General features: G+C 40.7%; 1 protein-coding gene across 1 annotated transcript; it reads left to right on the forward strand.

The window, feature by feature from the left end:
* The first annotated feature begins 4,223 nt into the window (after positions 1-4,223).
* Positions 4,224-25,955, forward strand: LOC140998152 (growth/differentiation factor 11-like). The gene is made up of 3 exons (XM_073468327.1): positions 4,224-4,638; positions 19,394-19,767; positions 25,575-25,955. Exons 1-3 carry the CDS (start codon positions 4,224-4,226, stop codon positions 25,953-25,955), a joined length of 1,170 nt encoding a protein of 389 aa, XP_073324428.1.

Genomic DNA, 25,955 nt, shown 5'->3' on the forward strand with positions numbered 1-25,955 from the left:
GAGTGAACTGCCGACGCCCAGGCCGTGATCTACGGAAAGCCACGGGGACCAAACTGCCCTTAACACCGCCCTCACTCCACCCACACTCGCGGAGAGGAGTCAAAGATCAGCCCTTTACAGTCATTTCTGCCTCGTGGAGAGTCAAAAATAAATTAGTTCGTGTGTGTGTATAAAGTTAAGATAACGTGTCGTGTCCTACGTGGCAAAACTCGTCGATGACAACAAGGCCTACCAGGTATTTTCAGGTGAGCATGATGGTGTCTGTGTGTGTTGGAGTATAATGGAAAGCTTCTTGATACACTAAATTACAAAACACAAATACACAAAATGTCACACAAGGATGTGGGACAGACAAGTACTGTCAAACCCCGAAAAACCTTTTTTTTTTTTTTTTTTTTGGTAAAAATCCCAAAGATACCAAAGGCTGAATTAGGGGGAAATGTCTCCAAAATTATACACACAATTTCTAGACTTTGCTATTTGATCTAATGTTAGAAACTTACTGTAAAACTTACAGTGACCTGTGGATCAGGGAGTCACAGAGTAACTCACGATAGGATTTATGATAGCCTCCCATGTTTCCCACGATAACAATAATATCGCGATTCTGCGATAATGGATACATTGCAATTCAATCATCTAACTTTACATCACAATATTTGTCTAACTGAAGAATACAAATACTCCTAAAATGACAAAGTGCAGGAATTATGTATTTATTCACTGCACTGTGGTGTCAGTTTGGCAGAATTTGAAATGTACTGACATGAAACAATGTATAAAAAAGTGCATAAAGTCTTAACTTTGTGGCTTTTTATCACACACACTGAATGCAATTTGTCTATGAGCATGTGCGCCATCATTACAATGTAAAATAGACACTAACTGGCCTCTGCCAGAGAGCAGAACGGTTCAGGAGGTAAAACATGTTTAAGGGAAGGACACAACTATACTGAAGTTTACATCACAAGGTATTAGGCAGTGACTGAAACTGTCAGGGGAATCTCTTTAGAGTGCCTGCATGTTTTAATAAAAACATCATTATTTGGCACCAGTGTATCAACAATCACGTCCCAAGAGAAGTGATACGATATATTGCTGCATCAATATTTTGTCCTGTCCCCACTGTGGATTTGTATTTTACTTTCAGCATCATAAAGCTTCAAAGATGACTTGGAAGAAGCAGATGCAAATATACAGGCTATGTGATGCTGTCAGTGTGGGACACTTTTAAGAAAAAACTAAAACATTAATTTTGAAAGCAGCATTGTCAGCATACAATGGAAAAATACTTTGAACTTCCTTAAACATGGTGTTTATTGGTCAGCAGTTTAAATTGTCTCCACCACATCCTCTTCTTATTTCATTGGGGAAACATAAAGAATGCAGGTTGCTTTAAAGTCATTTTATTTACAGTCTCATCCCAGGTTTGATCTGAAGTTGATTTTTTATTACATGTTTGCTACAGGTGAGAATACAGACTGCCAAATATTTTGTATTGTGTACAGGACAGGCTGTGTAAAGAACTGTCTCTACTGAGGCAAAAACAACAAGTCAAATTCATTTGATTCACCTTTAAATATTTTAGTGTGCACTGGACATTTAGTCTTTTTGTTCATAAAGGAGTGTAGATAACGCACCTTACAGCTCTGCCCTTCTTCCATATAGTGTTATCACCACCTGAAGCCGGTGGATTGCTGAAGCACTCTGACTTTCCTGATAATCATGGGGGATAAAAGCTCAGCGTCAGAAGTTTGGATTGAAGGTCAAAAAGTCCAGCCGCTCCTGAAGCCTTTATCTCAGACTCAAAAGTGGGACTTTCCTTTCTGAGAAGAAGGTCTTAGTGCTGCAGACTCAAGACTTGTTTATGTGCTGAAGAGACTGTGGTGAGTGTTCAGTCCATTAATCGCACATCTACAGGTCGAGTCGGAGCTTATAGCCGCCCTGTTTAACATGTACTCCAGATATATTTAGTCTCTGGAGTGCTCCTATAGGGTAATTAGCTGAATGAGTGTGTGCTTTAAATGCTGAGAGAAACACTCATCACACTGTTACAGCTTGATTTAGGGGTTCATATTTCTTTGAGCACAATTAAAGGTGCACTATGTAGTTTTGGGGAAGAATTTTAATCAGAAGAGAAAGATCTTCATTGACGGATGTTTTTTTATGCCTAAACAAACTAAATACTAAACTCTCGTTGTTTTCATGACTGAATAAGATGAATAAACAAACTGACCTTAAAGGACAACACACTTCATACTGTTTTACTTTGTTTATATGTGGCGGACCCTGCCACTATCTAGCTTCAAACAGTGTTCTGGGGACCTTATTTTCTTCTGAGAAAAGCTTGTTCATTCAGTTATGGGAAATTTAAATATTTCTGAGTTTGTATTATTACCTCATTAATATTGTAAATATTAAAATTCTGAGTTTGAATTCCTTCTACAAAAACTACATAGTGCCCCTTTAAACAACAGCATCATTTTTGGATCTGTTCAGCAGACATGCAGTATTTAATGTTCAGCATTTAAAGTGCAAATCAAGAATAAATTAAGGTCATAAATATAAAACACCAAAACATAAGCATCTATTTCATGGTGTGGACCAGGTGCTCTGGACTGTGACTGTACTGGATGACACAGTGACAAAGCTAATATGTTTACAATGCCCCTGGATTTCCTTCCTGCAGCTCACTTCTCACTAAGTTAGTTTTTTTTGTCACATCAATATATATAACTAATGAGGGCCCTGTTTTTTTTAACTCTGGAGTCTGAGAGGAGTGAGAGCTCACATGAAAACTGGTGACATGATCTGTTCTGCAGCTGTGTTTTCCTCCAGCAGATGACACCAGTGAGTCAGTGATGAGCTGACTGAGAGCAGGCAACTCATTGTTTGTACATGAAGAAATCTGCTCCAGAAATATGACAACTTTTATTGAGCACATATAGTAGAGTCATAAATACAGCAGCTGACCGTGGTTTATGATTGGGCTACAGTTTGGACAGATCCTGTGACATTTTGACAAAGTATGGGCTCATAGATCAAACGTGAGGACTTAAAAATGAGAGAATTCATATAAATGAATGGAAAGATTATTTAAAATGTGTAACATTTCCATAAGGCTTGTGATAATAATTTGATTAGTAAGGATTAAAATTACAAGCAGGCCTACATACATTATAAATAACAGAGTAGACCTGCTGCTATACTGCATGATTTCACTTAATCTATTAGGCTATTAACTAAACAATGTTTAATATTGTAAATGTAAAGTATTGCCATAGGATGCAGTCTTTTTAAAGGGCACGTGTGCATTCAGTAAGAACCCCTTGATTTGATTTGAAATGCAAAGGCCAGTGTACTTTGGATACTTTGACGCTCATTTTTCGTCGGACAAGCTCGTGCAACTTCTAAATAATCTGCATCAAATCACGAACATTTCCCAATCGGTGTGTTTCTAGTTAAAATGCACCACAGACACTCAGATGTGTGTGGTTTTGGAGATGGTGTGGAGGATTCGGGAGGAATCCATTAAGCTTTTTTTTTTTTTTTTTTAATCAATTTACACCATAACAAACCATTTCTAACAGCAGCCATGGTTTGTGTCATCATCATAATAACCTAATTGGGCTATATCTCTAATGTGAGACGTTGTGTGTGCACTGTAAAAACATTTATAGTCTCATAACAGTGCGCGCACCCTCCCTTCGCTCTGTCCCTCTTGACTTGGTGACAGACCTAAAAGCCTTTTGTTGCAATCTTAGCCAATGGAGACGGATTACGACACCGGGCAGCTGAGATATATAAAGAGCCCCTTTTTGACCGCACTTGCACATTTTTCAGTGACACTTCTGAACATTCACACACCTCCATGGACTAAATTGTACAGAAGAGCCCCAAAACAACCATTATACTACATGTGAGCGGGCTGTGCATGCATCAGACAGATAATTTAACTTTCAATCATAGCAGCCCGCACCGAGACACACTGGAACGTACTTTTTCTTTTTGACAATTTATTGCAAAATCTCCTGCTGCTGCAAAAAAGAGGCAACTTCGGGGTGATCGTTTTGGATTAGATGCATGTCACTGATTCCCTGCCTGTTGTAGGATAAGGCAAGGAGCGGCGCACATCCGAGAGAGGGGTTATAACGGGATAAAGCGAGTAAAAAGACAAGAGAAAGAAAGCAAAAAGTTGCATTGCTTGGTGTCCACGCATCGTCATGCCGAGGTACAACTTCCTACTGTGCTTGATGGTGCTCATCTCCCTGGGACAGTCGGGGAGCGATGAGCCCAATCTGCTGCTGCCTTCTGCCAGCGAGACGCCCACGGATGCCGGGCTGTCCCTGCTGGACGAGGACGCCGGTTCCCACGAGTGCTCCGCCTGTGTTTGGAGGGAGCAGAGCAAAGTGCTGAGACTGGAGACCATCAAGTCCCAGATCCTGAGCAAGTTGCGTCTGAAGCAGGCGCCCAACATCAGCCGGGAAGTGGTCAATCAGCTGCTGCCCAAGGCGCCTCCGCTCCAGCAGCTCCTGGACCATCACGACTTCCAGGGAGACGCGTCGTCCCAGGATGAGTTTATGGAGGAGGATGAGTACCACGCCACCACGGAGTCCGTGATCACCATGGCCTCTGAGCGTGAGTAATAGTTTACAACCCAACAATATTGTCTCCAAATGCGTCATGCGCGTAATTGCGGAGCAGAAAGGTTCCAGTGGCTCAGGCCCTGCTGCGTGGACAGTGGAGCCGCCGAGGCTCATTAAAGCCACTGACCTAACATACTTTTTTCAGATTGGGGGTGCACTCTGTGCGTCTTACTGATAAAAATCGGACAAATGTCTGTGGTCAGCTGCTGGCCACGGCTGTCAAAACAGGCTAGGGATTACGCGTGAAGCTGATAAATCAATAATCATCAGAATAAAGAGCCTCGTCACTCGGAGGCAGACAGCTCCAATATGGCCCGATGAACTTTTGTTTTCATGGTGATGATGATTATGATGATGAGGATGGAGGGCTGAGGCCTGGCGCAGCAGCTTTTGGACTCCTCGGTCCACCTGCTGTCATGCTCAAACTTTCAGATGGTTTTTGTGTCTGACAGGAAGTAAACGCATGACAGAGCCGCGTGAATGTCAAGTGCATTATTAATGATAATGCAGCATTTGGCTGGCAGTCGCATCACTATATCATTTATGTCTTATTCTTTTGCATAAAGGCCCCTGAAAATTGGAGTTATGATCGCGCCGTGAGGCCCTCTGATTATTGCCCTCCTAACAATTTGCTCGGCCTCTTATAGTTTCCCATAAATCCACAGATAAACCGCAGGCAGGCCCCTCGGAGACATTTTATAAAATTACTGTTGAACCCTGGCAGCTGTGCTCTATCGGTCTTTTATAGGAGGCTCTACCGGTTTCCCTGCTGTTCATCGCAGTGAGAAAAAGTGTGTCCAAAAAGCTGCTATTGTTCCCCTCATGCAGCGGCCCCCCTCGGCCGCACTTGCCTTTTAAATGCGAAGTTTATGGGCGCAGCTCGTTTTTTTTTCCACCACGAGTACACAAAGACAGAGAATCACTTAGGGTCGAGGGGAGTGTGTGACCTTTTCCTGGCGAATCGCGGGGTTCAACAACATTTACACACGTAATATATTCTGCACAAGGCGGATAAAACACACTCCAAATAATCAGAGGGAACAAAGATGGGCCTGTGTGCAGGAGATCTATCTATCTATCTATCTATCTATCTATCTATCTATCTATCTATCTATCTATCTTCTCTCATCAGTTAGTTTTTGAACAAACTAGTTGATGTATATTTTAATATCTTGTAGTTTAATAACACTTCTTCCTCACCTGTCCTGATTATAGATTGATTATAACAAATCAACCTTCAGTTGACATGCTGTAGGTTCATATGTCATCTCCATCTTTTCTCTTTATCCAAGCTTTTAACAATTTCTTTTTTAAATGACTTCTCGCAAACATCTCCCCGTGCGTGTCTGTTAAAAATAGTTTCCTCTGACTGTTGTTTTTTTGCTCAGGATTGATGTGAGAGATGCAGTTCAGTTCATCCTAAAGGAGAAACGTTGCACAGCTGATGTCTTGTATCTCACAGGTGAATTTAAAAGAGGCGTCGTCAAGCGTTTGATGTGTCATCCGTCGAGCGTTTGGCGATATGTGGCCGTTATTTTTGAGACATTTCGAATGCTGATCCCTGTTTTCACTATCTCTCTGCCTCCCTGTGTCTCTATTTGTGTTACTCAGTCATATAGAAAGTACGCCACACATGCTGACAATCTAATCTGACACTATTGGATTATTCCCTCTCCACCTGTTTTTATGAACCAGATGAATCACGCTCATCTGCACATAAACGAAATCCTCAAACTATATTTCTGACTGTTTTCCTCCCATCACTTGCACTGCCACACGCACGTTCACACAATGCAAAGCGATCTGATACCTCAAGCCAGAAGAAGAAGGCATTGTGCATGACGCTGGATAATTGCGTCTTTCTACCGGCCTCATGCCAGCCAGAGGAGCTAATGACTGACATTACCGCTCTATCTGTCATCTTACAGCACTTCCTCTCTGTTCTGTTTGCCTCATCTCTTTACGTCAGCTGCAGTTTTTTTATCATCTGCTCCTTCTCTCTCTCTCTCTCCCCCTCTCTCTCTCTCCCACCCCTCACCCTCTCCCTGCCCCCCTCCTACCCCCCACCTTCCTCCCCGTTAGCCCCCTCTCTCCTTCCTCTTCTTCTCTCTGGTACTCATGGAAGAGTTGAGAGAATGAGTGCATCTCTTTTTTGCCTGTGGCGCCTTAGTGATCCCACAGGATTAAAAGTGCCTTTTCTGTCTCTCTGATAGAAGGAGGACTTCAAACACTATTCCCTGCGCACCTCGAACCCAATCACCCTTTCACGGTCGTGCACACTGCCTTTGATGGGCCATGTGGGTTCACACAGTACATACTGAACTGGACCCGTGCCAGAGTTGCTTCTTAGTATTCACTCAAGGTACGTGGGTGCCGCAGTGGGGGTTGAGAGGGTCCATGCTTCCTGGTCTCTAATTACTATGAAATTTCATGGAAAAGTACATCTATTTATATCATAGTGCGGCACTAAAACATCTCCCTCCATACAGTGTGTTGTGTAGGTAACCGCTCCGCTCGCTGTTCATGCATAGAGAAGATTTCGAGTTTATCAGGGTCATTTCTCAGTGCAGCACTGTGAATGAGCTTCTATCAACAAATCTATCTGCGTTCACATAAGAGCTGAACTGTTTGTATATTGATTGATTTATGTGTGTAATTGTGCGTGAGCGTGCGTGCAAAGTGTGTATTTTGGAGCTCAGTTTGTTTTGCCCGAGGTGGGGTGAGGATTTGACCCCACTAGTATCCCATTTGTCACCTGTCCAAGACATTTAGACCGGACCCTCCTCTGCCATCACTGACCCTCTCCTCCTTTCTTTCTTTCTTTCTTTCTTTCTTTCTTTCTTTCTTTCTTTCTTTCTTTCTTTCTTTCTTTCTTTCTGTCTCTCTGTGTCTCTGTATGGATGTTGTGATGCTGATTAACCCCACACTATTCATTCAATCATTGTTGGATTAAATACTAAAAAACAAATTATTCTGCTCAAGAACATCAGGCAAAAGGATTAAAAGAGAAGTGGCACCTCTGTAGACTAAGAATACTCATGGTTATAGTGTATATATCAGTAGTTGATTACCACTGAAGCTCCAAAAAACGGTGTTCAGGACAGCCCGAGTCCACTTTTGTTTAATGATTTAGCCACTATAATGAATGCTCTCAAATATTTCCTCCTTTGTTTTGATACTATTTCTTGTTTGGAGTGCCTGAATTGCCTCCTGTTTTTCTTTGCTGTGAAATTTTGAGTAATTTTGATACTGTCCTGTCGTTAAGAATCCAGCAGCAATCATCACTTGCTGTCTCTCCCTTCACATTAATTCAGTGTTTACATTTTATTCCAGTGAATAGACAGTGACTTCTATCCATCACGGAAAAACTTCATCTTTAAAAGTGAAAACTGAGATTTAGATCAAATTTGAAACATTTCTGATTACCACTAAGCCACTCTTGAGACGCTTCACTTTGTTAAACTAATCTATCCCCGCGTTTCGTCCTGTCCGTCACGATTGTGTGTACAGTAGGCTAACATTAGGAAATGCTATGCTGGTATTATTATGTAATCCTGTTAAGATGAGGCATATTCAGTTCAAGCACAGGCTTACACAACTCATGAGTACATACGAATGAACATCCACACACATGTACACAAATCTATACAAATTTTCCACATGTGCCCAGTTGTGTAGACACATAAGGATGCTCACACACACACACCCACACACACTCACACAGTCACACACACACTCCAGAGAAAAGTTCTCCTATTGACAAAAAGGGTCACAGAGTTCACAGCTATGTGATATATTGGAAGAGGAGACTATTAACCTCATCGGGTCTCTTTCTTTGGCAGCAAAGACGAACCGGTAGTAACTTGAACACTTATCCCCCACCACACACACACACACACGCTCACACACACACTCATCTACTAACCACTCCCACAAAAAAACAAGTCTTTTATAGTGTTGACCCTATAAAAGGGTCATTTCCTGAAGGTGCAGGAACCATAAAAATTAAGAGGGAGAGCGCTAAAAGGACAGAGCAGCAGAAGTCGGACTGTCTTCAACTCACTGGCCAGTGTTTGCTGGAATTTGATGACTATGTGAGGTTTTTATAGATTTATTTATTCCATGGAGGTCTCAGTTTGACGATGACACCTGTTCTCCCTGTGTAGTTGCTGGCATCAGTTGAGGGAAAGATAAACTTTGGTGTTGAATTGTTTGGACGCCGGGGGGCATGACCGGTTTGTTTGAAAAGAAGTAAAAACGTAAGAAAGAAAGGTCTGTAGGACTGTAGAAATTGCACAACATACTGTCAACTTTATGGGTAATAAAATTTCAAAGGGACCAAAGTCTATTAATACGGGGACAAAATTTCCCCAGGACCTCAGGAATCTCACTCCTTCCACCCTCCTTCCCCTATTCCCACGCTCCCGTGTACCAGTCCCTGCAGACGCTCTTTCCTCTTGGCATTTGGGAATATGTTGCTTTGGAATTTAATGCATGCTTTACCAAAAATACAACAGTGAGAAGTTGTGAGAATGGATGTAAGACTGCATTAATGTCAGTGCAGTAATATTTGTTGTCCCCTTATAAATAAAGATGAGCTCTGCTTGTGGTGAGCTCCTCGTTGTGTCTTTAAAGGATTTCAGAGAGCATGATTGAGTTAGGTGCGCCACGGCTCATGTCGTGGGTATGAAGGGGGGGTGGAGGGACGAAGGGAGTGAGTCCGCGGGGAGCAACAAGCAGCCCAGTCCTATCCTAAAGGGACAGAAATCATGGAAGGGTTTTATAGGTACAATTAAAAAGACCTGAAACAGATGTTACGTTTCACTAATAAAGGAAATAATTACTTCACACCAGTAATTAAGCCCTGTGTAGGGACATGAGTGAGGAGGAGGAGGAGGAGGAGGAGGAGGAGGAGGAGGAGGAGGGGAGTGAAAAGATAAAATGGAGATCATTGAGGGGATTATTGTTGATGGATGCGTTCAGGCTCTGTGTGGTCGTGTGCAAGGAGCTGCTAAGGGTCAGTTTATGGAAGAGTCCATTAAATCTAAGAGGCGTTTAAGCAAAGGAAATGCTGCATGTGCATAATGCTGGATCCCATGAGGGAGCCACTGTGTTGGAAAGAAGCACAATTAACGGTGGATTACCTCACGATTATCTACATGAAAATTTAATTAGCCTCCTTTCTGCTGCATAGGAGAGCAGCTTCTCGCTGTATTTATCACCTGTGGTTGTATTTCTGCCTGCCATACCCACATCACCCCCAGGAAGTTCATTATTAGAGTTATGAAAATGCACAGTCGAAGTGATTTCTTTAGGGATGAGAGCCACATTTGATTTTAATGTACAGCACGGATGGATGAAGAGATTCTCATAAAGGGAACTTTTATGTTGCTTTTGAAATTCTCGGGGAAACTGCATATGCAGAAAATGCTGCCTGGAGGGAGCGTTGGCACGATCTGGTCACACTAACTTTGTCCTTAGAGAAAACTCTTGGCTGACACTCCGACAGATTTGGGTGGCTTCAGGGATTGTTTTCCGTAGCTGAGTGTGCTCAGACAGAAAGACTTCCAGGGAGAAATATATCACATTTTTGAGCATTCAAAGCATTTTAATTGATATTTTTGCAATCCGCCTGAGTTCACTTATACACCACCATTGTAAATATGGATAACTGTATTTGTGCATTTGTTTCGATCAAAAACAAGCTACTTGATAGCTTGGCTAACACAGACAAACATTGAGCAGGTGCAAAAACACAAGACATAACACGCTAACATTACTTACCAGTGCAACAGCAAGAAGGACAGCTCGGTGGCTGTTTTGCAGACTTTTATTTCACGAAGCTCTCGCTAGTGTCTAAAAGCCAGTCCAAGGTTTACTCTTGCTCAGTCACTTTGTCTTTTTCTCTTCTTAGCTCCCTGCTTCAAAGTCTTCTTCTGTCTTTTCCTGGTTCTGTTGCACACTCGCCCCACTCCAGTTCTGGCCCAATCCATTGCCACTCCTATCCAGCATTCCCTGCCTGAAAACCTGTTAAACACCCAACAAACGCCTGGTGCTCTTAGCTCCCAGTTTGGTCTGGGCAGAGTCAGCTAGCTGCATGGCTAAATTAGTTAACTTGCTAACAGCAGCTACATTTGGCGGTTGCCTTAGTAGCCATCTGCCCATCAGGAGAGTCTGTAAGAGTTGAGGCCGAGCAGACGAAACACATCAGAGAGAAAACCAGAAAACATTTTCTGCATAAAATATTATCCAGTGGTGGTAAATGATGTAGTGCCATAAAGCTTCACGCACTTCTCATAGGAGACCCAAATGATTTTAAAGCTCTTAGTTACAGTTAAAACAGTTACATAATGTTGCTTGAAGGTGATGAAATGGTGTGTGTGTGTGTGTGTGTGTGTGTGTGTGTGTGTGCGTGTGTCTGGTCGCTCAGTTTCAGGCTGAACGACAAAAAATACATCAGCATGAATCAGTCTCCCCATGCCTTTATGACATTTATGTTTGTACTGCCATGGCAGCAGGCTAGAAGTTCATATGTGTTTATTTAAACACAATAAACACAGTTAAGGAATAAGAGACATTAACTAACAGGGAAAGAGATATTGAGTTTAGTTTTTAAGGTTTGTTCCAGCTATCAGACTCCTACCAGAGAGACATGAGTTTTTTCATATGATACAAGACGGAGAGGAGAGAATGATCAAAGTTTTGTTTATATTTGTATCATCTGATTTGATATTTGTTGAATAAACTGGTCTTAGCGAGCATTAGCACTTAAAAAAACTAATTAGAATAGGTGTTTTTAACACAGTTGGCTGGGAGGCCAGTGAGGGATCATGCCCTTGTCTATGCACTATCATGGACTGTATGATTTAGACAGTGGACCTAGCCACTGTGACATCACCTGTTTTGCACTTTACTTACCGCCATCATTTTTTGGGGAGACAGAAGTGACCATATCTGGATGGGAGGGTGGATCTGAATGAGAACTCAGGGACACACCTAGGTAGTGACGCCCTGAAGCATACCCTGCTTTATCATCTATTTTACTTGAAACTAGTGATTGAGACCATAAACTCATTAGGAAACTGTTCACCGAAGTAACAAATCAAGTGAGAAGTAGGGGCATTTTTTCATAAGCTTACATACAATCTGACTGCTGGCCATTAGAAAAATGCAGATTTAAGGAACTTCCATATTGGCTTCACTTTTCAGACCCTGAAAGCTCTGTCAATATTTTATCCAGTCTACATGCACCTCTTACAAAAAACAACTTAATGGTCATGTGCAACAGACTGAGGCAGCGTGCAATATGAGGAAATAAAATGAGTGATATGTAACTTTTGATATGTTTTACAAGGACAAACAGATTTTAGGTGTCATTGGTAAATTAAACACAAGGTTAAAGATATTTTATTTTTATTATAGTGAATTGTAATTTCATTAATTACAGCAGGCTCAGTATTACACTGTCATTTAAATTCATGGAGCTGGCAGATGTCAGATGGTTGGTGGAGAGTCAGACCTTATTCCTGTTCTGGTTTCATTGATCGGCATTAGTGTCAGTCTCTCTTTGAATGAATGATTTTCTTCATGAAATCTTGAGTTTAAAATGAAGTTACTACCTTAAAAGCTTGCTGTGTACAAATATTTGAAAAGTATCTTTGAAATATCAGTTGTTTTTCACCGATATGTGAAAAAATATCAGTGACCATATCTCATTGCAGAAAAACATAATCTTGTGCTTGTCACTGGTTGTACAGTTCGTGTTGTTGTAGGTCACTTGTAGCATGTAGAACAGGCATATAGGTAGGCAGGAAGGTTTATAGAAATGTGCTTGTTCGAACAGGCAATAACAAAATCAACCAGCTTTTTGTCGTTCTGCATAAACAAGATCACAACATCAGATTAAATTATAATCTTTCTGCTGAGATGTGCAACCAAGTGAACAACCAGTAAGAACTCAAACTCTGTAATTGTACAGATGTTTCTCTTTGAGGTAGTTTGTTAGGTTAGTTTTGCTTGTTACACTGAGCAACAGTCCATAAAAGACTGATGATAAAATGATCAAATTTGATGATAAAATCATGGCTTTTGTCATCCCGTAGACCAACCAGGTTTCTGCCATGCACCGTTGGCATTTTTGCAGAAGATGGCCGCATTATTCTACAGTCCAGTGAACTGATGACCAACATTAGAGTGCAAGTTGATAATTGGTGTAACTTTTATACAGATGTATCACATTATCACCTTATTCAGTGACACATGGTCATCCTGCAGATCAAAAGATGATACATCTGAGTTTTACATTTCTGTCATTTAAATAATGGCTGGAATTCTAACCATATAATTACTCAATCGCCTCTCAAGTGTTTATTCTCTTCCTTCTGTTTTCCATCAGTCACCTCTGTGCTACACCCCTGCTGAAGCCTTTGCCTCGAGGCTTCAGCCAACGATTATCTCACAAGAGGGTCACTGCCAAATTGAATGCCAGAGACACTTTGGTAAACTAACACACTGCAGCACATTTCAGATCAGAGTCCCAGACTAAGAAATTAAACTTCCCAACAACTGAATTGTAGTTTCTGGTAAGTTTTGGCTGTCAGGTCAATTTTATTTTTATTCAGATATTGCCAAATAACAGTTATCATGGGGCACTTTTATATAGAGCAGGTCTAGAACATACTTTTCATGATATTGGTTATGACGGCCAACAATTCATGCAATTCTTGTTTGAATGCTGCCTGTCAAATGGCTGAAGATTTAGCTGATTGACAGATATTTGAGGATATTTTAGATTGGTGCAATTACAAGTGATCACTATCCTGTGTTTTAAGTGATGTGGTTGAAACTCTCAGTAGATGGAGAAAATATTTAAATTAATCAATGCAATATAACAAATTGCACTTCAGATCCTATTAATCAGAGTTAATCAGCTTGTGATCAGCTTCCAAATTGCAAAAATAAAAATTTTAGTTTTGTTCTAAGTAAGATTTACTTTCTCTGTACTCTTAGAGGCATGACATGGATTGGATCACAGTGATCAGTGGCTGAAAAGCAATGGTCACAAAATGAGTATCGCTCAACTGTGTGAATGATAGTATTGAAATATAGTAACTGTTTTTTGTCATCTTGCAGTGTTTTCTCCTTTAAAGAAAATATGATGGGATAGGATGGATGCCTGATGGCAGCACTGAAATAATTTATCTTAGTATTCATTCATGATTTTATTCAGATATCTGTTCATGTCAAAAGTTTTGTGTTTAACTTTTGAAAACAGCAGCAGAACATTGTCCTCTGACGTTAACGTCTTGCATGCATGTGTGGATGCACACAGACACAAGCGCTGAGACCCCAGCATGCTTCCTGCTGTCCAGCTGTCCACCTTATTGCACTTCACTGCACGCTCGCTCTTTTCATCCTCTGTCCTGCTGGAGTTGTCCCACAGACGTTCCCCTTATGATACAAACATATATAACTCCAACACTAAAAACAATGAGCTGTTTGCTGGAGACGGTCAGTTTGGAGCTTGTGTGTTTATGTGTGGTTGCATGTTTCCGTGTGTGTGTGTGTGTGTGTGTGTGAGTGTGTTCACTGAGCTAGAACAGGGAGCATTAGGAGGTGTCTTTTGTTGCTCCTGGGGGGCTACTGTGCTCAGTCCTAATAGGAGTCTTGTGCCTGCCGTTGTCCCAGGGGAGGGCTTCTGAATGAGGGGGTCTAACTTCACACACACCCCCCTTCCTCCTCCATCCCCAGCTCGAGCCCGGCCTCCCCCACCACCCTCTCCCGTCCCTTGGGACTGGCCGAGAGACAAAGAGGGAGTGCGGCTGGGGTGGGATGGGATGTTTGAGGGGGTGCACTGTGGCCCCTGTCTTATTAGAAGGGTCGTGAACGTGTCACGATGATTAATATGCCGAGGTGCGTGGGGATACCCTAGAGTCACATTTATTCAACATGAAGGCTCCCAAACACACACTCACCACAAAATGGCACATTTGCATTTCCCATTAAGAAAAGAAAATATAGATATATATGCAAATGAAACTCCTATCTAGGTTTATACCATTATGCATTATCCATTTGGACTTTAACAATAAGTGACCAATTCTCTCCCCACACCGCTTCAGCTGCAGATTTTCACCTGATTGGGACGAGTTACGGCACGTGTACACAATATGCTCATGATCGCCTTTCAAAAGTTTGAATATAAAACTGAACTCTAATGAAATTTATTTTTACATTTATATGAGAAAGAAATGTGGAGGGCATTTTTTTGTTTACTTTTTACTTTGATACCTGATATTTAACAAAGAAAATTGAACACATTTGGACATGAAACAGTTATTGTTTTTTAACTCCAAAACTAACACAATAAGCTGTGTTATGTGATTTATACTGTCATGATCATTGGGTGGGGATCTTATAAACACAGTAAGCATAGTGAGGTTGCTCTTCAGCCATGTCTTTGACCTCGACCGATATAATGGCTGGCCAATATTGGCCTGTCACAGTCTCGGCTTATGTGTTCAATAACTTCTTTTGACAGAACATAATGCAGAAAAAGATGCTTGGGGTAGTTTATAACTATTAAATCCCAAGTGAAGTTTCTTGATTCAGTGCAATGATGTCATTTGGGACAACAATGTTTATTGTTTAACTGTAAAATATCCTGTCTCTACTAAATTCGGCCAATAAATCTGAATTTTTTACACCATATTATCGATAAAAGCCTAAAAAAACAGTATCGTCAGGCTTTAATCTTTATCAAAAAAGTAGAAACCTTTGGGATCCCTCTGACATTTTTTTTCCTATTTTCCTTGTGGAAATCAAAGATAATTTGGCTGATTAAGAATCTACATTTTTAACCATACTACCAACATTTAATCACTCTCACTGCAAACACATGTTAACTATTTATCGTGTAAGTGCACCTTAACTTCGCCTCTCCATCTGTTTTCAACAGTTTAACTGGCTCCTGCTCCTGTACAGAATTGGTTATTAAAAGCATTTAACTTTGAAACAGGCTACGGTCGTATTAAACAGGACAGATGGCATGGTGAATAAACCCTTATATTCTATACGTCTCCCCTAACATGCACGTATAGGAGGCTGTGGGCTATGTATGGGACACAGGTACCCGGGGAGTCCACCAGATGTTTGATAGGCTCACCTGCAGGCCTGCTGTGTGCTGGCAGTAAAATTCATGCGCTGCATATGCTGCAATTATACCACAGGGAAATAAGCTGCTGTAATAATGAAGTAGGCTGGAAACATGAGGAGGGAAAGCAAACAAGCCTGTTTCCTCTGGAAAAACACAGCCTCTGTCCATACTTACTTATGTGAGTTTGACTTTTTAAAGTAAAATAAGCAGTGTTATGACTGAATACGGATTATCTTCATCTTCAGCAGTGAGGTGTTATTGCTCCAGTAGGTGGTGCTGAATGCAAAATAAGAATTCATACCCTTACTGCAGCAAATCAGAGAATGAGCTATAACTGAGCAAATCAGGAAATCAAGCCGTAAAATAGTCTTGCAGTAACATTATGAGCTCTCCCAACAACATTAATGTGTTATGGCAGCAGAAGCAATGTTAGTGCAGGTAGAGGATTAAATGTCTCATTGGTTTTCTGATTTTTACAAGCTAGCCCTGCACTCGTTTCTGCACAAGTGGAACACTCTGCCAAGATGTTGGGTGTAATTAAGCTGCAGGCATTCATCCTCCGTGCTCGTGCACTTACAGGATCTATAAAGGCACAAATTGATTTCACCTATCAATGCAGTCATTGTTTAACATGACGTAGCTCATGTGTTGTGCATGTGTGTTTAATAAGTGGGGTCCTAACTGGATCACGGTGTACGCATGGGCTCTGCTTCTCAGATTACTCCTTCTCAAGAAAGGCCTCTGCTCCATAAACTGAACCATTTCTGCTCTGCAGTATTTGATGGTTTGCTTCTTCTTCTTCTTTTTTTCTCTCTCTCTCCCAAGAGCTCAACAAAAACTGTTTGCAAAGGAAGAGCTGGTTGTGTGTCGGCCCCCATCTGCAGTGATTAAAAACAACAAAAAGTAGTAATCACAAGTAAATCCCAAGCAAACTGCAGAATCATTCATTCCCAGTTTTGTGCTGATGAGCAAACACAACACCACCCACGTTAATTGCTGTGACCCCAGCAACCCACCAAAAGGAACATTGACATATTGTTTGTCCAGCGTGAGACACTGTATAATTTACACTCACTAATGACTGTCCATGGAAACACAGGCTGAAGGACCACGTCTGTCCCTCGCTTGGCCCTTATTCAATTTTTCGCCCTGGACTCGTCTAATGGATAGTCCATCTGTACCTCAGTGAATTCATATCCCTCAATGCATGCCCATAATTCAATTGCAACACTTGTTTAGTGTAAAAAAAGAAAAACAGCCTGGTGCAGTGTTCTCCTGGTCAATTGAGGTTTGATAAACATTTCACTATTGGCTGGAGAATCTCCACCCTAATCAAAACAAAAACAAACTGTGGCTGATTCGGCGCTGTTGTGTCTCTGAGATTTTAAATGATTCTCTTGGTTTCTGTTGTGAAGAAAGACATATTACCATTGCCATAGGGTCGACCTTGACCTTCAAACTCAATCTGGCTATTAGGGCAGCCCCTCCCCAGCACCCCTGAGATGTAAAGAGGCTGACGGTTTTGACCCCTGATCCCATTTCTTAACTAGGCTGAGGTGCCAAATAACCTTTTGACCCAGGAAGCATTTTCAGGTTGCCTGAGCAACCTCAGATTTAGCAGTGATTGACAGCTGCATACAGTTTTTTATCTGCTTTTTTTTTCACACGAAGGAACAACAACCCTCCTCTGCAAGATAAATGAGAGAATACAACGGTTTATTTGCTAAGATCTCGAGTTTCAATATGTCAAATATGCTCAGAGAAAATGGGCAGATTAGATATTCTATTGTACTCAGTTGGCACATTATTATGCCAGATAGATTCAGAATAAATTTCCCTTAATAAATGAACGCTTTACATGGAAATGAACGTATGAATGCAACGGATGGATGTCATTATATCAGATGGAGGTCTATGTAAATGAACCATGTGCAGATTTGACATGTGGTGCAAATCACAGAAACACCAAAGCCAAAGGATCATGACAGGAATAAATCTGCCTATTTTAGGAGACGGCTGGTGTTGTTTGACGTAACCCTTAATCCACACCCCAAATATATTTCCAACAGGGGCGAGCCACTAAAAAAAACTTGAGTTGTTTTAATTTTGCTAGTTGTAATGTAGGGACAGACCATTTCATTATGATTGACCCAGGGGAATCTAAGGTTACCATCTGGCCACTGGCCACCATTTCTGATCCTTGTTTTAATATGCAAATGTATCTGTTTGTCCAACCTTGATGTAATCACAAATGTAACCTGAAGGGACCAAACAACAGGACCATGTGCATTTGATAACGGACAGCCTTCATGCAGATGCGACTAAAAGGAGAAATAGGACAGAGAATGGCAGTTTACCAAAATAAAAGCAGTGAGTCAGAGTCTGTGTAGGTACGACTGTTTCACAATATCATGCCGAGAAGAAATACTGATATCTTCTCTGAGTTAGCATTGTACTGTTTCTGAGGATTACATGCACTCAGGGTGTGTGTTAAGTTTTAAATCCTTGTTAATATTCATCATGGAGCAAAAACATTGGATTGCATTTCGAAAACAAGCAACATCCTGTGTGTTGACAGCAGTGTTTTAATGAGCTACAAACAAATGTGCCGACATTTCTCACTGCCATCAAGATCTGTGGTCATCTCTGGCTTCGTGATCAATGTATTTCTTGTCGGGGTGCTGCGTCAAAAAAACTGCGACTTTGATTTTGGCACTGTTATCTACTCCCTTTAAAACTTTTACTCTATTACATTATGAAAAGATCATCACCTGCAGCTATCCATCACTGTGATGGGGTCGATGTTAAAACGATGATGATTGATGATGAGGAGTCAGTGTGAGTCAAATCAGAGTGTCCTGACTTATAATAACTGTACCTGCCTTGACCAATGATGCTACATGCATATATGAATATAGCAGGCCTGCAGACTAATTTTTCACACTGGTTGCACTGGTGCACCCAAAAATACATTTTAACTTCATGTCTTAACACATTATATAAATGATTGTAAACACAAATAATACAACTTGAATATAAAACACTAAACTATTGGTAGTGACTCAGGGAACTGCTGAGAGAGAGAGGATCTCCTCCAGCTATGTGACCACTGTAATCGTTGTTATTGAAGTAATTAATACATTTAATTGTTGTCACTGATTGTTTCTTTGGTGGATTACTTTATTTGTGTGTCTGTTTTTGAATCCCTCCATGGGTCTTTGTTCATTTAAAGTTTTGAGACTAGTGAACCTACATTGAGGTGATGTGTTACCTGGTCCAAATAGTCTGTTTTGAACTGGGTTTTGCTAATTAAATCAGCCAGCTGCACAGAAAGTGATGTGTTTGGAGCCACTGATGCAGGAACTAATACAGAACAGAGCACCACCTGCAGAACCCAAAATGTCATGAACTGAGGTTTGAGAAAAAAATGTTTATCACCAAAGATCGAGCCAAAATAAAACCTTTATTTGTTCGATGAATGAAGACGATGATATATACATGCAACACATTTTTAATATTGTGGGTCATCAAACACTGTTTATATATATATAATGTACACTGCATATAAATATAACTGTCCTGTTTTCCACAGCGGAGCCCCTGGTGCAGGTGAATGGGAAGCCGAGCTGCTGCTTCTTCAAATTCAGCCCCAAACTGATGTTCACTAAGGTGCTGAAGGCCCAGCTGTGGGTGTACCTGCGACCGCTGCAGCAGACCTCCACCGTCTACCTGCAGATCCTCCGGCTGAAGCCCGTCACGGAGCAGGGCAGCCGCCACATCCGCATCCGCTCCCTGAAGATAGAGCTCAACTCCAGGGTTGGCCACTGGCAAAGTATTGACTTTAAGCACGTGTTGCAGAACTGGTTCAAACAGCCCCACACCAACTGGGGGATCGACATCAACGCCTTTGACGAGAGCGGCAATGACCTGGCTGTTACCTCGCTGCGACCCGGGGAGGAGGGGCTGGTAAGGACCCTCAGACCTGTCCCTGGGGCAGGGGGGGATCACTTTCATTATAGCTCAGAGATATGCAAATACAAAATCAATCAAAGGAGAGCAGACAAATCATATTAGTGGAATAAAACTTGATTTGAAGAGAAATGTGATTCTGTAATGATAACTCTCTATATATCTCTCCTGTTAATCTCTGCGACAAAAATACTTAACGTAGACAAATGAAATATCGGAAGAACATTCTTAATAGTCGCTATTTAGTGTGAACCTATCACAGGCTACTGTACTGATGCATAAGAGGTCCTCTCTTTTCATCAAAGTTTTCAGACTGGATGTTGTCCAACAATATTTTTTCTTGAGTCCTTTATGCTTTTAGATTTCTGAATATTCAAGTGTATCAGTAAGTCAGGACACGGTGACAGTGAGCCGTCACAACAGCAACCTGCAACTGAAGGAGCCATCACTAATGTTGTCATTTACATCTGTGACATGTCAAAATGTCTTCAGTGGAAGAGGCTTCTATTGTAACTGTTTATAGTGGATCATCAATCTGAGTTTTAGTGATCAGAACTTTTTTTTGTGTGCATGAAAATCAAACAATTGATTTTCACAGTAAATGATCGAGCAAGTTAAAGTTGTTTGTCAAATTGCAGTGGAAACACAGAAGGAAGGGAAACACATTCAGAACTGAACTAAAAAAAATCACTTTAATGTGAAACAAATTTTCAGTGGATCATTCTGCATTATGAATACTAAGAATAGCATTTTTTGTGAGTGTTTGAGTGTTAACAATAATAGTGATAGGTAAGTCCATGCTCACTTTTTGACATCAAAAGCCATGTTTTTGTACTACAACCAAAGCAGCTTCCCTTCTGCAAAAGCCCAAATCTGCAGCCAACACAATGTTTTTGTAAATCTGCCTTTATTCTAACAGCTTAAGTCACAAAGTCACACTGTAAAGAGAACAGCTCCCGTCTGACTTGTGTCACCTTAAACACAAACTGTATTAGTTGTATTAGTTTAAAGAGACTTATTGTAAATCTCAACACATATGAAACAGCAGTGTTTTAAGCATGCAGGAACACAGGAAGCTTAATTCTGTGTCATTTAAGTTGTAGCTCTGTTCTGTATTTTAACCAAATGGTAGATTTGGAAGAAAAGACAACATACAACCAGTCACGTATTGATGCACCGCATGTATTTGTATGTATTTGACCTTGAATACCGTCACCGCAGCTCTCTGTTTGAACATGTCAGTCGTGACCACACTATATTTAGTTCAGACCAAAGAAAACACAGCTGCTTTGTTTGGATCAGTCTTCATCACCACATCCTCTGCTCCTAACCAAATCCTCATCTTCAAGTCCGGTGCTAACCAATATTACCAAACTGTGGTACAATGTGCACAAGTCACAAATTCTTCCCAAGGTAATGTGCGTCTTCTGTGCACACAAACTGAAATTATTCCTTCAAAAAATAATATTAAAGACAAAGTAGTACTTTTGCAAAATGTGGATGGTTCCTAACCGTATGTTCCTCTGAGTAGTCTCTGAGTCATTTAGCCTCATGGATGCTCCTGGGCCTCGACTCTGTGAACAGGATTTGAAAAATGTGCTGCGTTTGTGTCTAATGTCATGGATGGCTTTGCACGGATGAATTCAAACTTCAGTGTGAAAGCAAAACCATCCGTGAACCATTAATCTAGTTAGAAAGCCGAGAGTTACTGCCACTGACAGTAAACACACCACATCTATGTTGAATTATGTAGGCCACTCATCACAGTTAAGCAACACCAAATATTTACCAAGTGGTCATTTGGGTCAGATCTTCACAACACATATCAGAGGTCAGCTCTGGTGTCTTGGCCAATAAATCGCTGCCCTCTGAGCACACAGCAGTGTGCAGTATTATTCTTGAACAAAAAAAAGGAAAAGATCAAAAACACAGGCAAGTGTAGCAAAATAAAACAAAACACAACAAGCAAAGAAAGAGTCAAACTCTGCATCTCCCTGATCCTCAGTGTCTTTTTTTCTGCAACAAAAGCCCTAAAGGCCAAGCTGACATGGTCTCACCCCAACGGCCTTTCAGCTTATTTCCTCTTTTGAATGCGTCACAAAAAAACTGTGCTCGAGCCCAGCTGGAATCACTGTGGGGAGAGGAAGGCTTTGTAAAACAAACACGATAGAGTAAAATATTTGATCCGCTTGCCTTGCCCAAAGGTCAAGGTTATGGTAGCCTGCAGATGACCTCGTGGGTCAGGGATCAAACCGAGCAAACAGAGTCGGCCATCTACGTTAGAAAAGCCCAGTTTCTATCAGCGCTCTTTGATCTGTGCTCGGATAGCATATTGTGTTGCTGCTTTAAAAAATGACAAATTAATTCATATTTTTTTGTGAAATATCAGTTGAGCAGGTTTTGATTTCTAAGTTTTTTTTTAATTCTTTGTCACTTTGGCTCCTTTCAGGTCGTCCAGGTGTCGACGTTTTGGTTTGGAGAAAAAATTGGTAGCTATTAGCAACTGTTAGTTATGCCAAGCCAAATCGGAGAGTTGCTCTGTTTTTCATTACTTTTGTTTTTGTTTCACCAACATGATATGCTCTCTAAACTGAGCTGTTGCTGGACCTCAGATTCACTTCAGTGGAAATAACAACCAGACCTGATTTAGGAAATTGAAAATTAAAAAACTTGGGGCACGTAGTTGTACAAATTAATAGAAATGAAATGGCTAATCTCTATGTGTACATGACGTATTTACCTTTACATTAGTGAGGTATTATTAAGGAGAAGGCTAAGATGTTTAAACCTTTTAGACCTCTCTCACAGCAGAGTTGTTTCAGCAGGAAAAGCACAGGTCAAACAAACACTAACGATGGCTCAGGTACATCGAGTGTAAGCTATTATAGTCTCACAATACCAGGACCCCTATGCCTGGCTCACATAAATGCAATCATGTAATCATTTACGCCTGTGATTTTCCTGCTATGATATGCCAAAATGTCCGCCATGAAAAAGGTCTATACTGTTGTCATGGTTACTGATCAAATCACGTTCTTGCTTTACAAATCGTTCAGCGGTGGAGCTGACCAGATGGCTTTTTCTGTAAGTTTAACACTTAACTGTGTGTGTGACATTAAATTACATGAAGCAGGTTAGGTTTATTAGTTCTGGTCTCAGGAGTAGTAAAGTGCTTTTTACGTAATCTAGAATTAATTAACATGTGGTGTGTCAGACAGGTGCTGATGACACAGGACTGAAAACTAAACTGTACTTGTGTAACTACTGCTTGATTTTTAGAGGTCCTTTTTCACAGCAGGAACAGCACAGGTGATACTAATAACATTAATGGTTCAGACATGACAGTGTGACAGTGAGCCATCATGAACACTAGTGAAACTGAAGCGACTCATCAGCCGTCATTACTGTTATTATTTACACCTGTGCTTTTGCTGCTGTGACTTGTCAAAATGTCTCCAGTGGAAGAGGCTTACTGGGCTGCTGTTGTAACTGTTTATAGTGGATAATCAGTTTGTGTTAGTTGTGTCATCAGTTGTGTGTAATTTCCCAGGACGTATGTTTAAAGAATTGTCTCAACGCACCACAGCTACCTGACATGTTGAAATGGGAACATTTAGGTTTTATTATTGTGATGCTGAACGCACATCTCTGTTGACATTAACTCTTTGTTTTAATCTTCAGGATATCATCCTGCTATCTCTTTCAGTCCAAGTTGGTATGATTGAATATATTAGCAGAAGTAGCCTAATATTGAGAAGAAGCTTTGTCTTAAGAAATAAATGGGTTTTATTTTTCTATAGAACAAAGAACCAATAAAAACATTTGTTTACAGTAACTAACAGGTAGAAATCGGACCACAGACTAAAGAAAATGAAAGCTTGAGTTTACCCCAAAACTAGCAGCTGTCCGAGATGTCACTGTTATATTGATATTTAGATATCAAAGGTGCTAGCAAATCAACACAGTACGTGAAATAAGCAGCTGAGCCGTCAGATACATCGGACCACCTTGTTTAACTACATATCTTTAAATGTTACTGTACAAATTTAAAAAAGGAGACTTTGCTAAATTCACAAATTGCCTCAGTGTGACTCAACATGCTGGAAGTGATTGTTGTTGTTAGTGTGACGCCATAGAGTTTCACTCTATTAAGACTTTGTTTTTTTCTAGGAGCTTTTGTCCACTTCAAATAATAAGTGGTTAAAAAAAGTGTGTGAAAAGACCCTAACCTAGCATTAAAATATCAGGTCAGGATCTGTCTGGATATTAGTTTGGCTCCAAATAAGACAAGATATAGTAACCCATGTAAAAACATACACAACGGTCCAAAATGTTATCTTGTTTTTCTTTTTTTTTTCAATCCTGTGTTGTGGACTCTTACAAACATATAATCACATTTATTTAGATTTAGATATGTTTTAATAGGTTCTCTTTTTTCATATCGCTCTTGGATAGTTTCTATCCTTAAATTACAGCATTAGATACTACTGACTATTCACTTTATCACTGTTTATCTACACTTATTTATTGATTTATGTATAAATTCTATTCATATTGCTGCGCAACCGATTTATCAGAAGTCAAGTTTGATGTCCAGCTGATAGCAGGTGATTGTTTCAACACAAGATATGTGCAGTTGTCAATTGATTTTGCTTGTTTTTGTTTCTTTACTTGAAAGAGAAAAGAAGAAAAGAAAAACATTTAGACTGTTCTGTTATTTATTTAGTTGAGCTCTCATCAGCCTGACAAAGATATTATGTATCAGCAAACTTAATTCACAGCAGACATTTCGACTTGCAAACATGCAAGTTAATTGCATTTATGATGGCTCAGTTTTACCTAAATGTCCCAATAATCCGTACTAGTGAGCCATCATGCACAAAAGCAGAACTGGTAAAACTAAATTAGATGCAGCCATTATTATTTTGTTAATCACACTTTTGCTTTTTGTGTTCTGACATGTGAAGAAACAGAAAAACATGAATATATAAATGTGACAGGATAAAATATATTTTTCTATAAATCCATATTTTAAATATATATACACTTTGAATGTACAGTATGTGTTAGATAAACACAGACTACACTTATGACATAAACAGTCCATGCCAGTGGATGATTGTAAATAGTCTTTGTAGAAATTAAAGGAATGCTTAAGCATTTGGAGGAAATACAAGTATTTGCTTTGTTGCCAAGAGTTAGATAAGAAGACTGATGCAACACTGAGAAAACTGGGAGACAATGAGCTTAGCATTAGCATGATCATACAGACTGAAAACAGGGAACAGCTAGCTTGGCTCTGTTAAAAAATACACCAACCAGAACCTTTACAGCTCACTGATAAACACTTTGTGTGTCATTTGTTTAATCCATACACAACAACACAACAACACTTTGAGGTTTCAAAGAGACCTGTATGCTGTAGCAAGTTCTTGGCAATGGCCGCTTGAAGCTTGTCGCTGCAGCGACACTGATAAACGGATAAACTATAGTTATTATCATCAACAACAGGTGTTGGTGAGCATATTTTTTTAAACTTTGGAAAGAAAAGCTAAGCTGAGCTGATTAACAGCCCGACATGAGAGTGGTCGCGATCCTCACATCAACTCTCTGCAAAAAAGTGCATACCCCAAAAAGTTGATGCCCTTTAAGACATTAGTGACTTTAAGTGATGACAGAATGACCAAAAAATGAATTTACTACTTCAAATATTTGTACTTCTGATGTGTCAGCCATGTTGCTGCTGTTGTTCTCTTATAACCACCTCTTTCTCTCTGTCCTGCCCCTCCTCCCCCTGATTCCAGCAGCCGTTCCTGGAAGTGAAGGTTCTCGAGACGACCAAACGTTCTCGGAGAAACCTCGGCCTGGACTGCGACGAGCACTCCACTGAGTCTCGCTGCTGTCGCTACCCTCTGACTGTGGATTTCGAGGCGTTCGGCTGGGACTGGATCATTGCTCCCAAACGCTACAAAGCCAACTATTGCTCCGGCCAGTGCGAGTACATGTTCATGCAGAAATACCCGCACACCCACCTGGTGCAACACGCCAACCCCCGTGGCTCCGCAGGGCCCTGCTGTACACCAACCAAGATGTCCCCCATTAACATGCTCTACTTCAATGACAAGCAGCAGATCATTCACGGCAAAATCCCAGGGATGGTGGTGGATAGATGTGGCTGCTCTTAG

The sequence above is a fragment of the Pagrus major genome, chromosome 6 (genome assembly GCF_040436345.1).
Source record: "Pagrus major chromosome 6, Pma_NU_1.0".
In the NCBI taxonomy this organism is placed as follows: domain Eukaryota; kingdom Metazoa; phylum Chordata; class Actinopteri; order Spariformes; family Sparidae; genus Pagrus; species Pagrus major.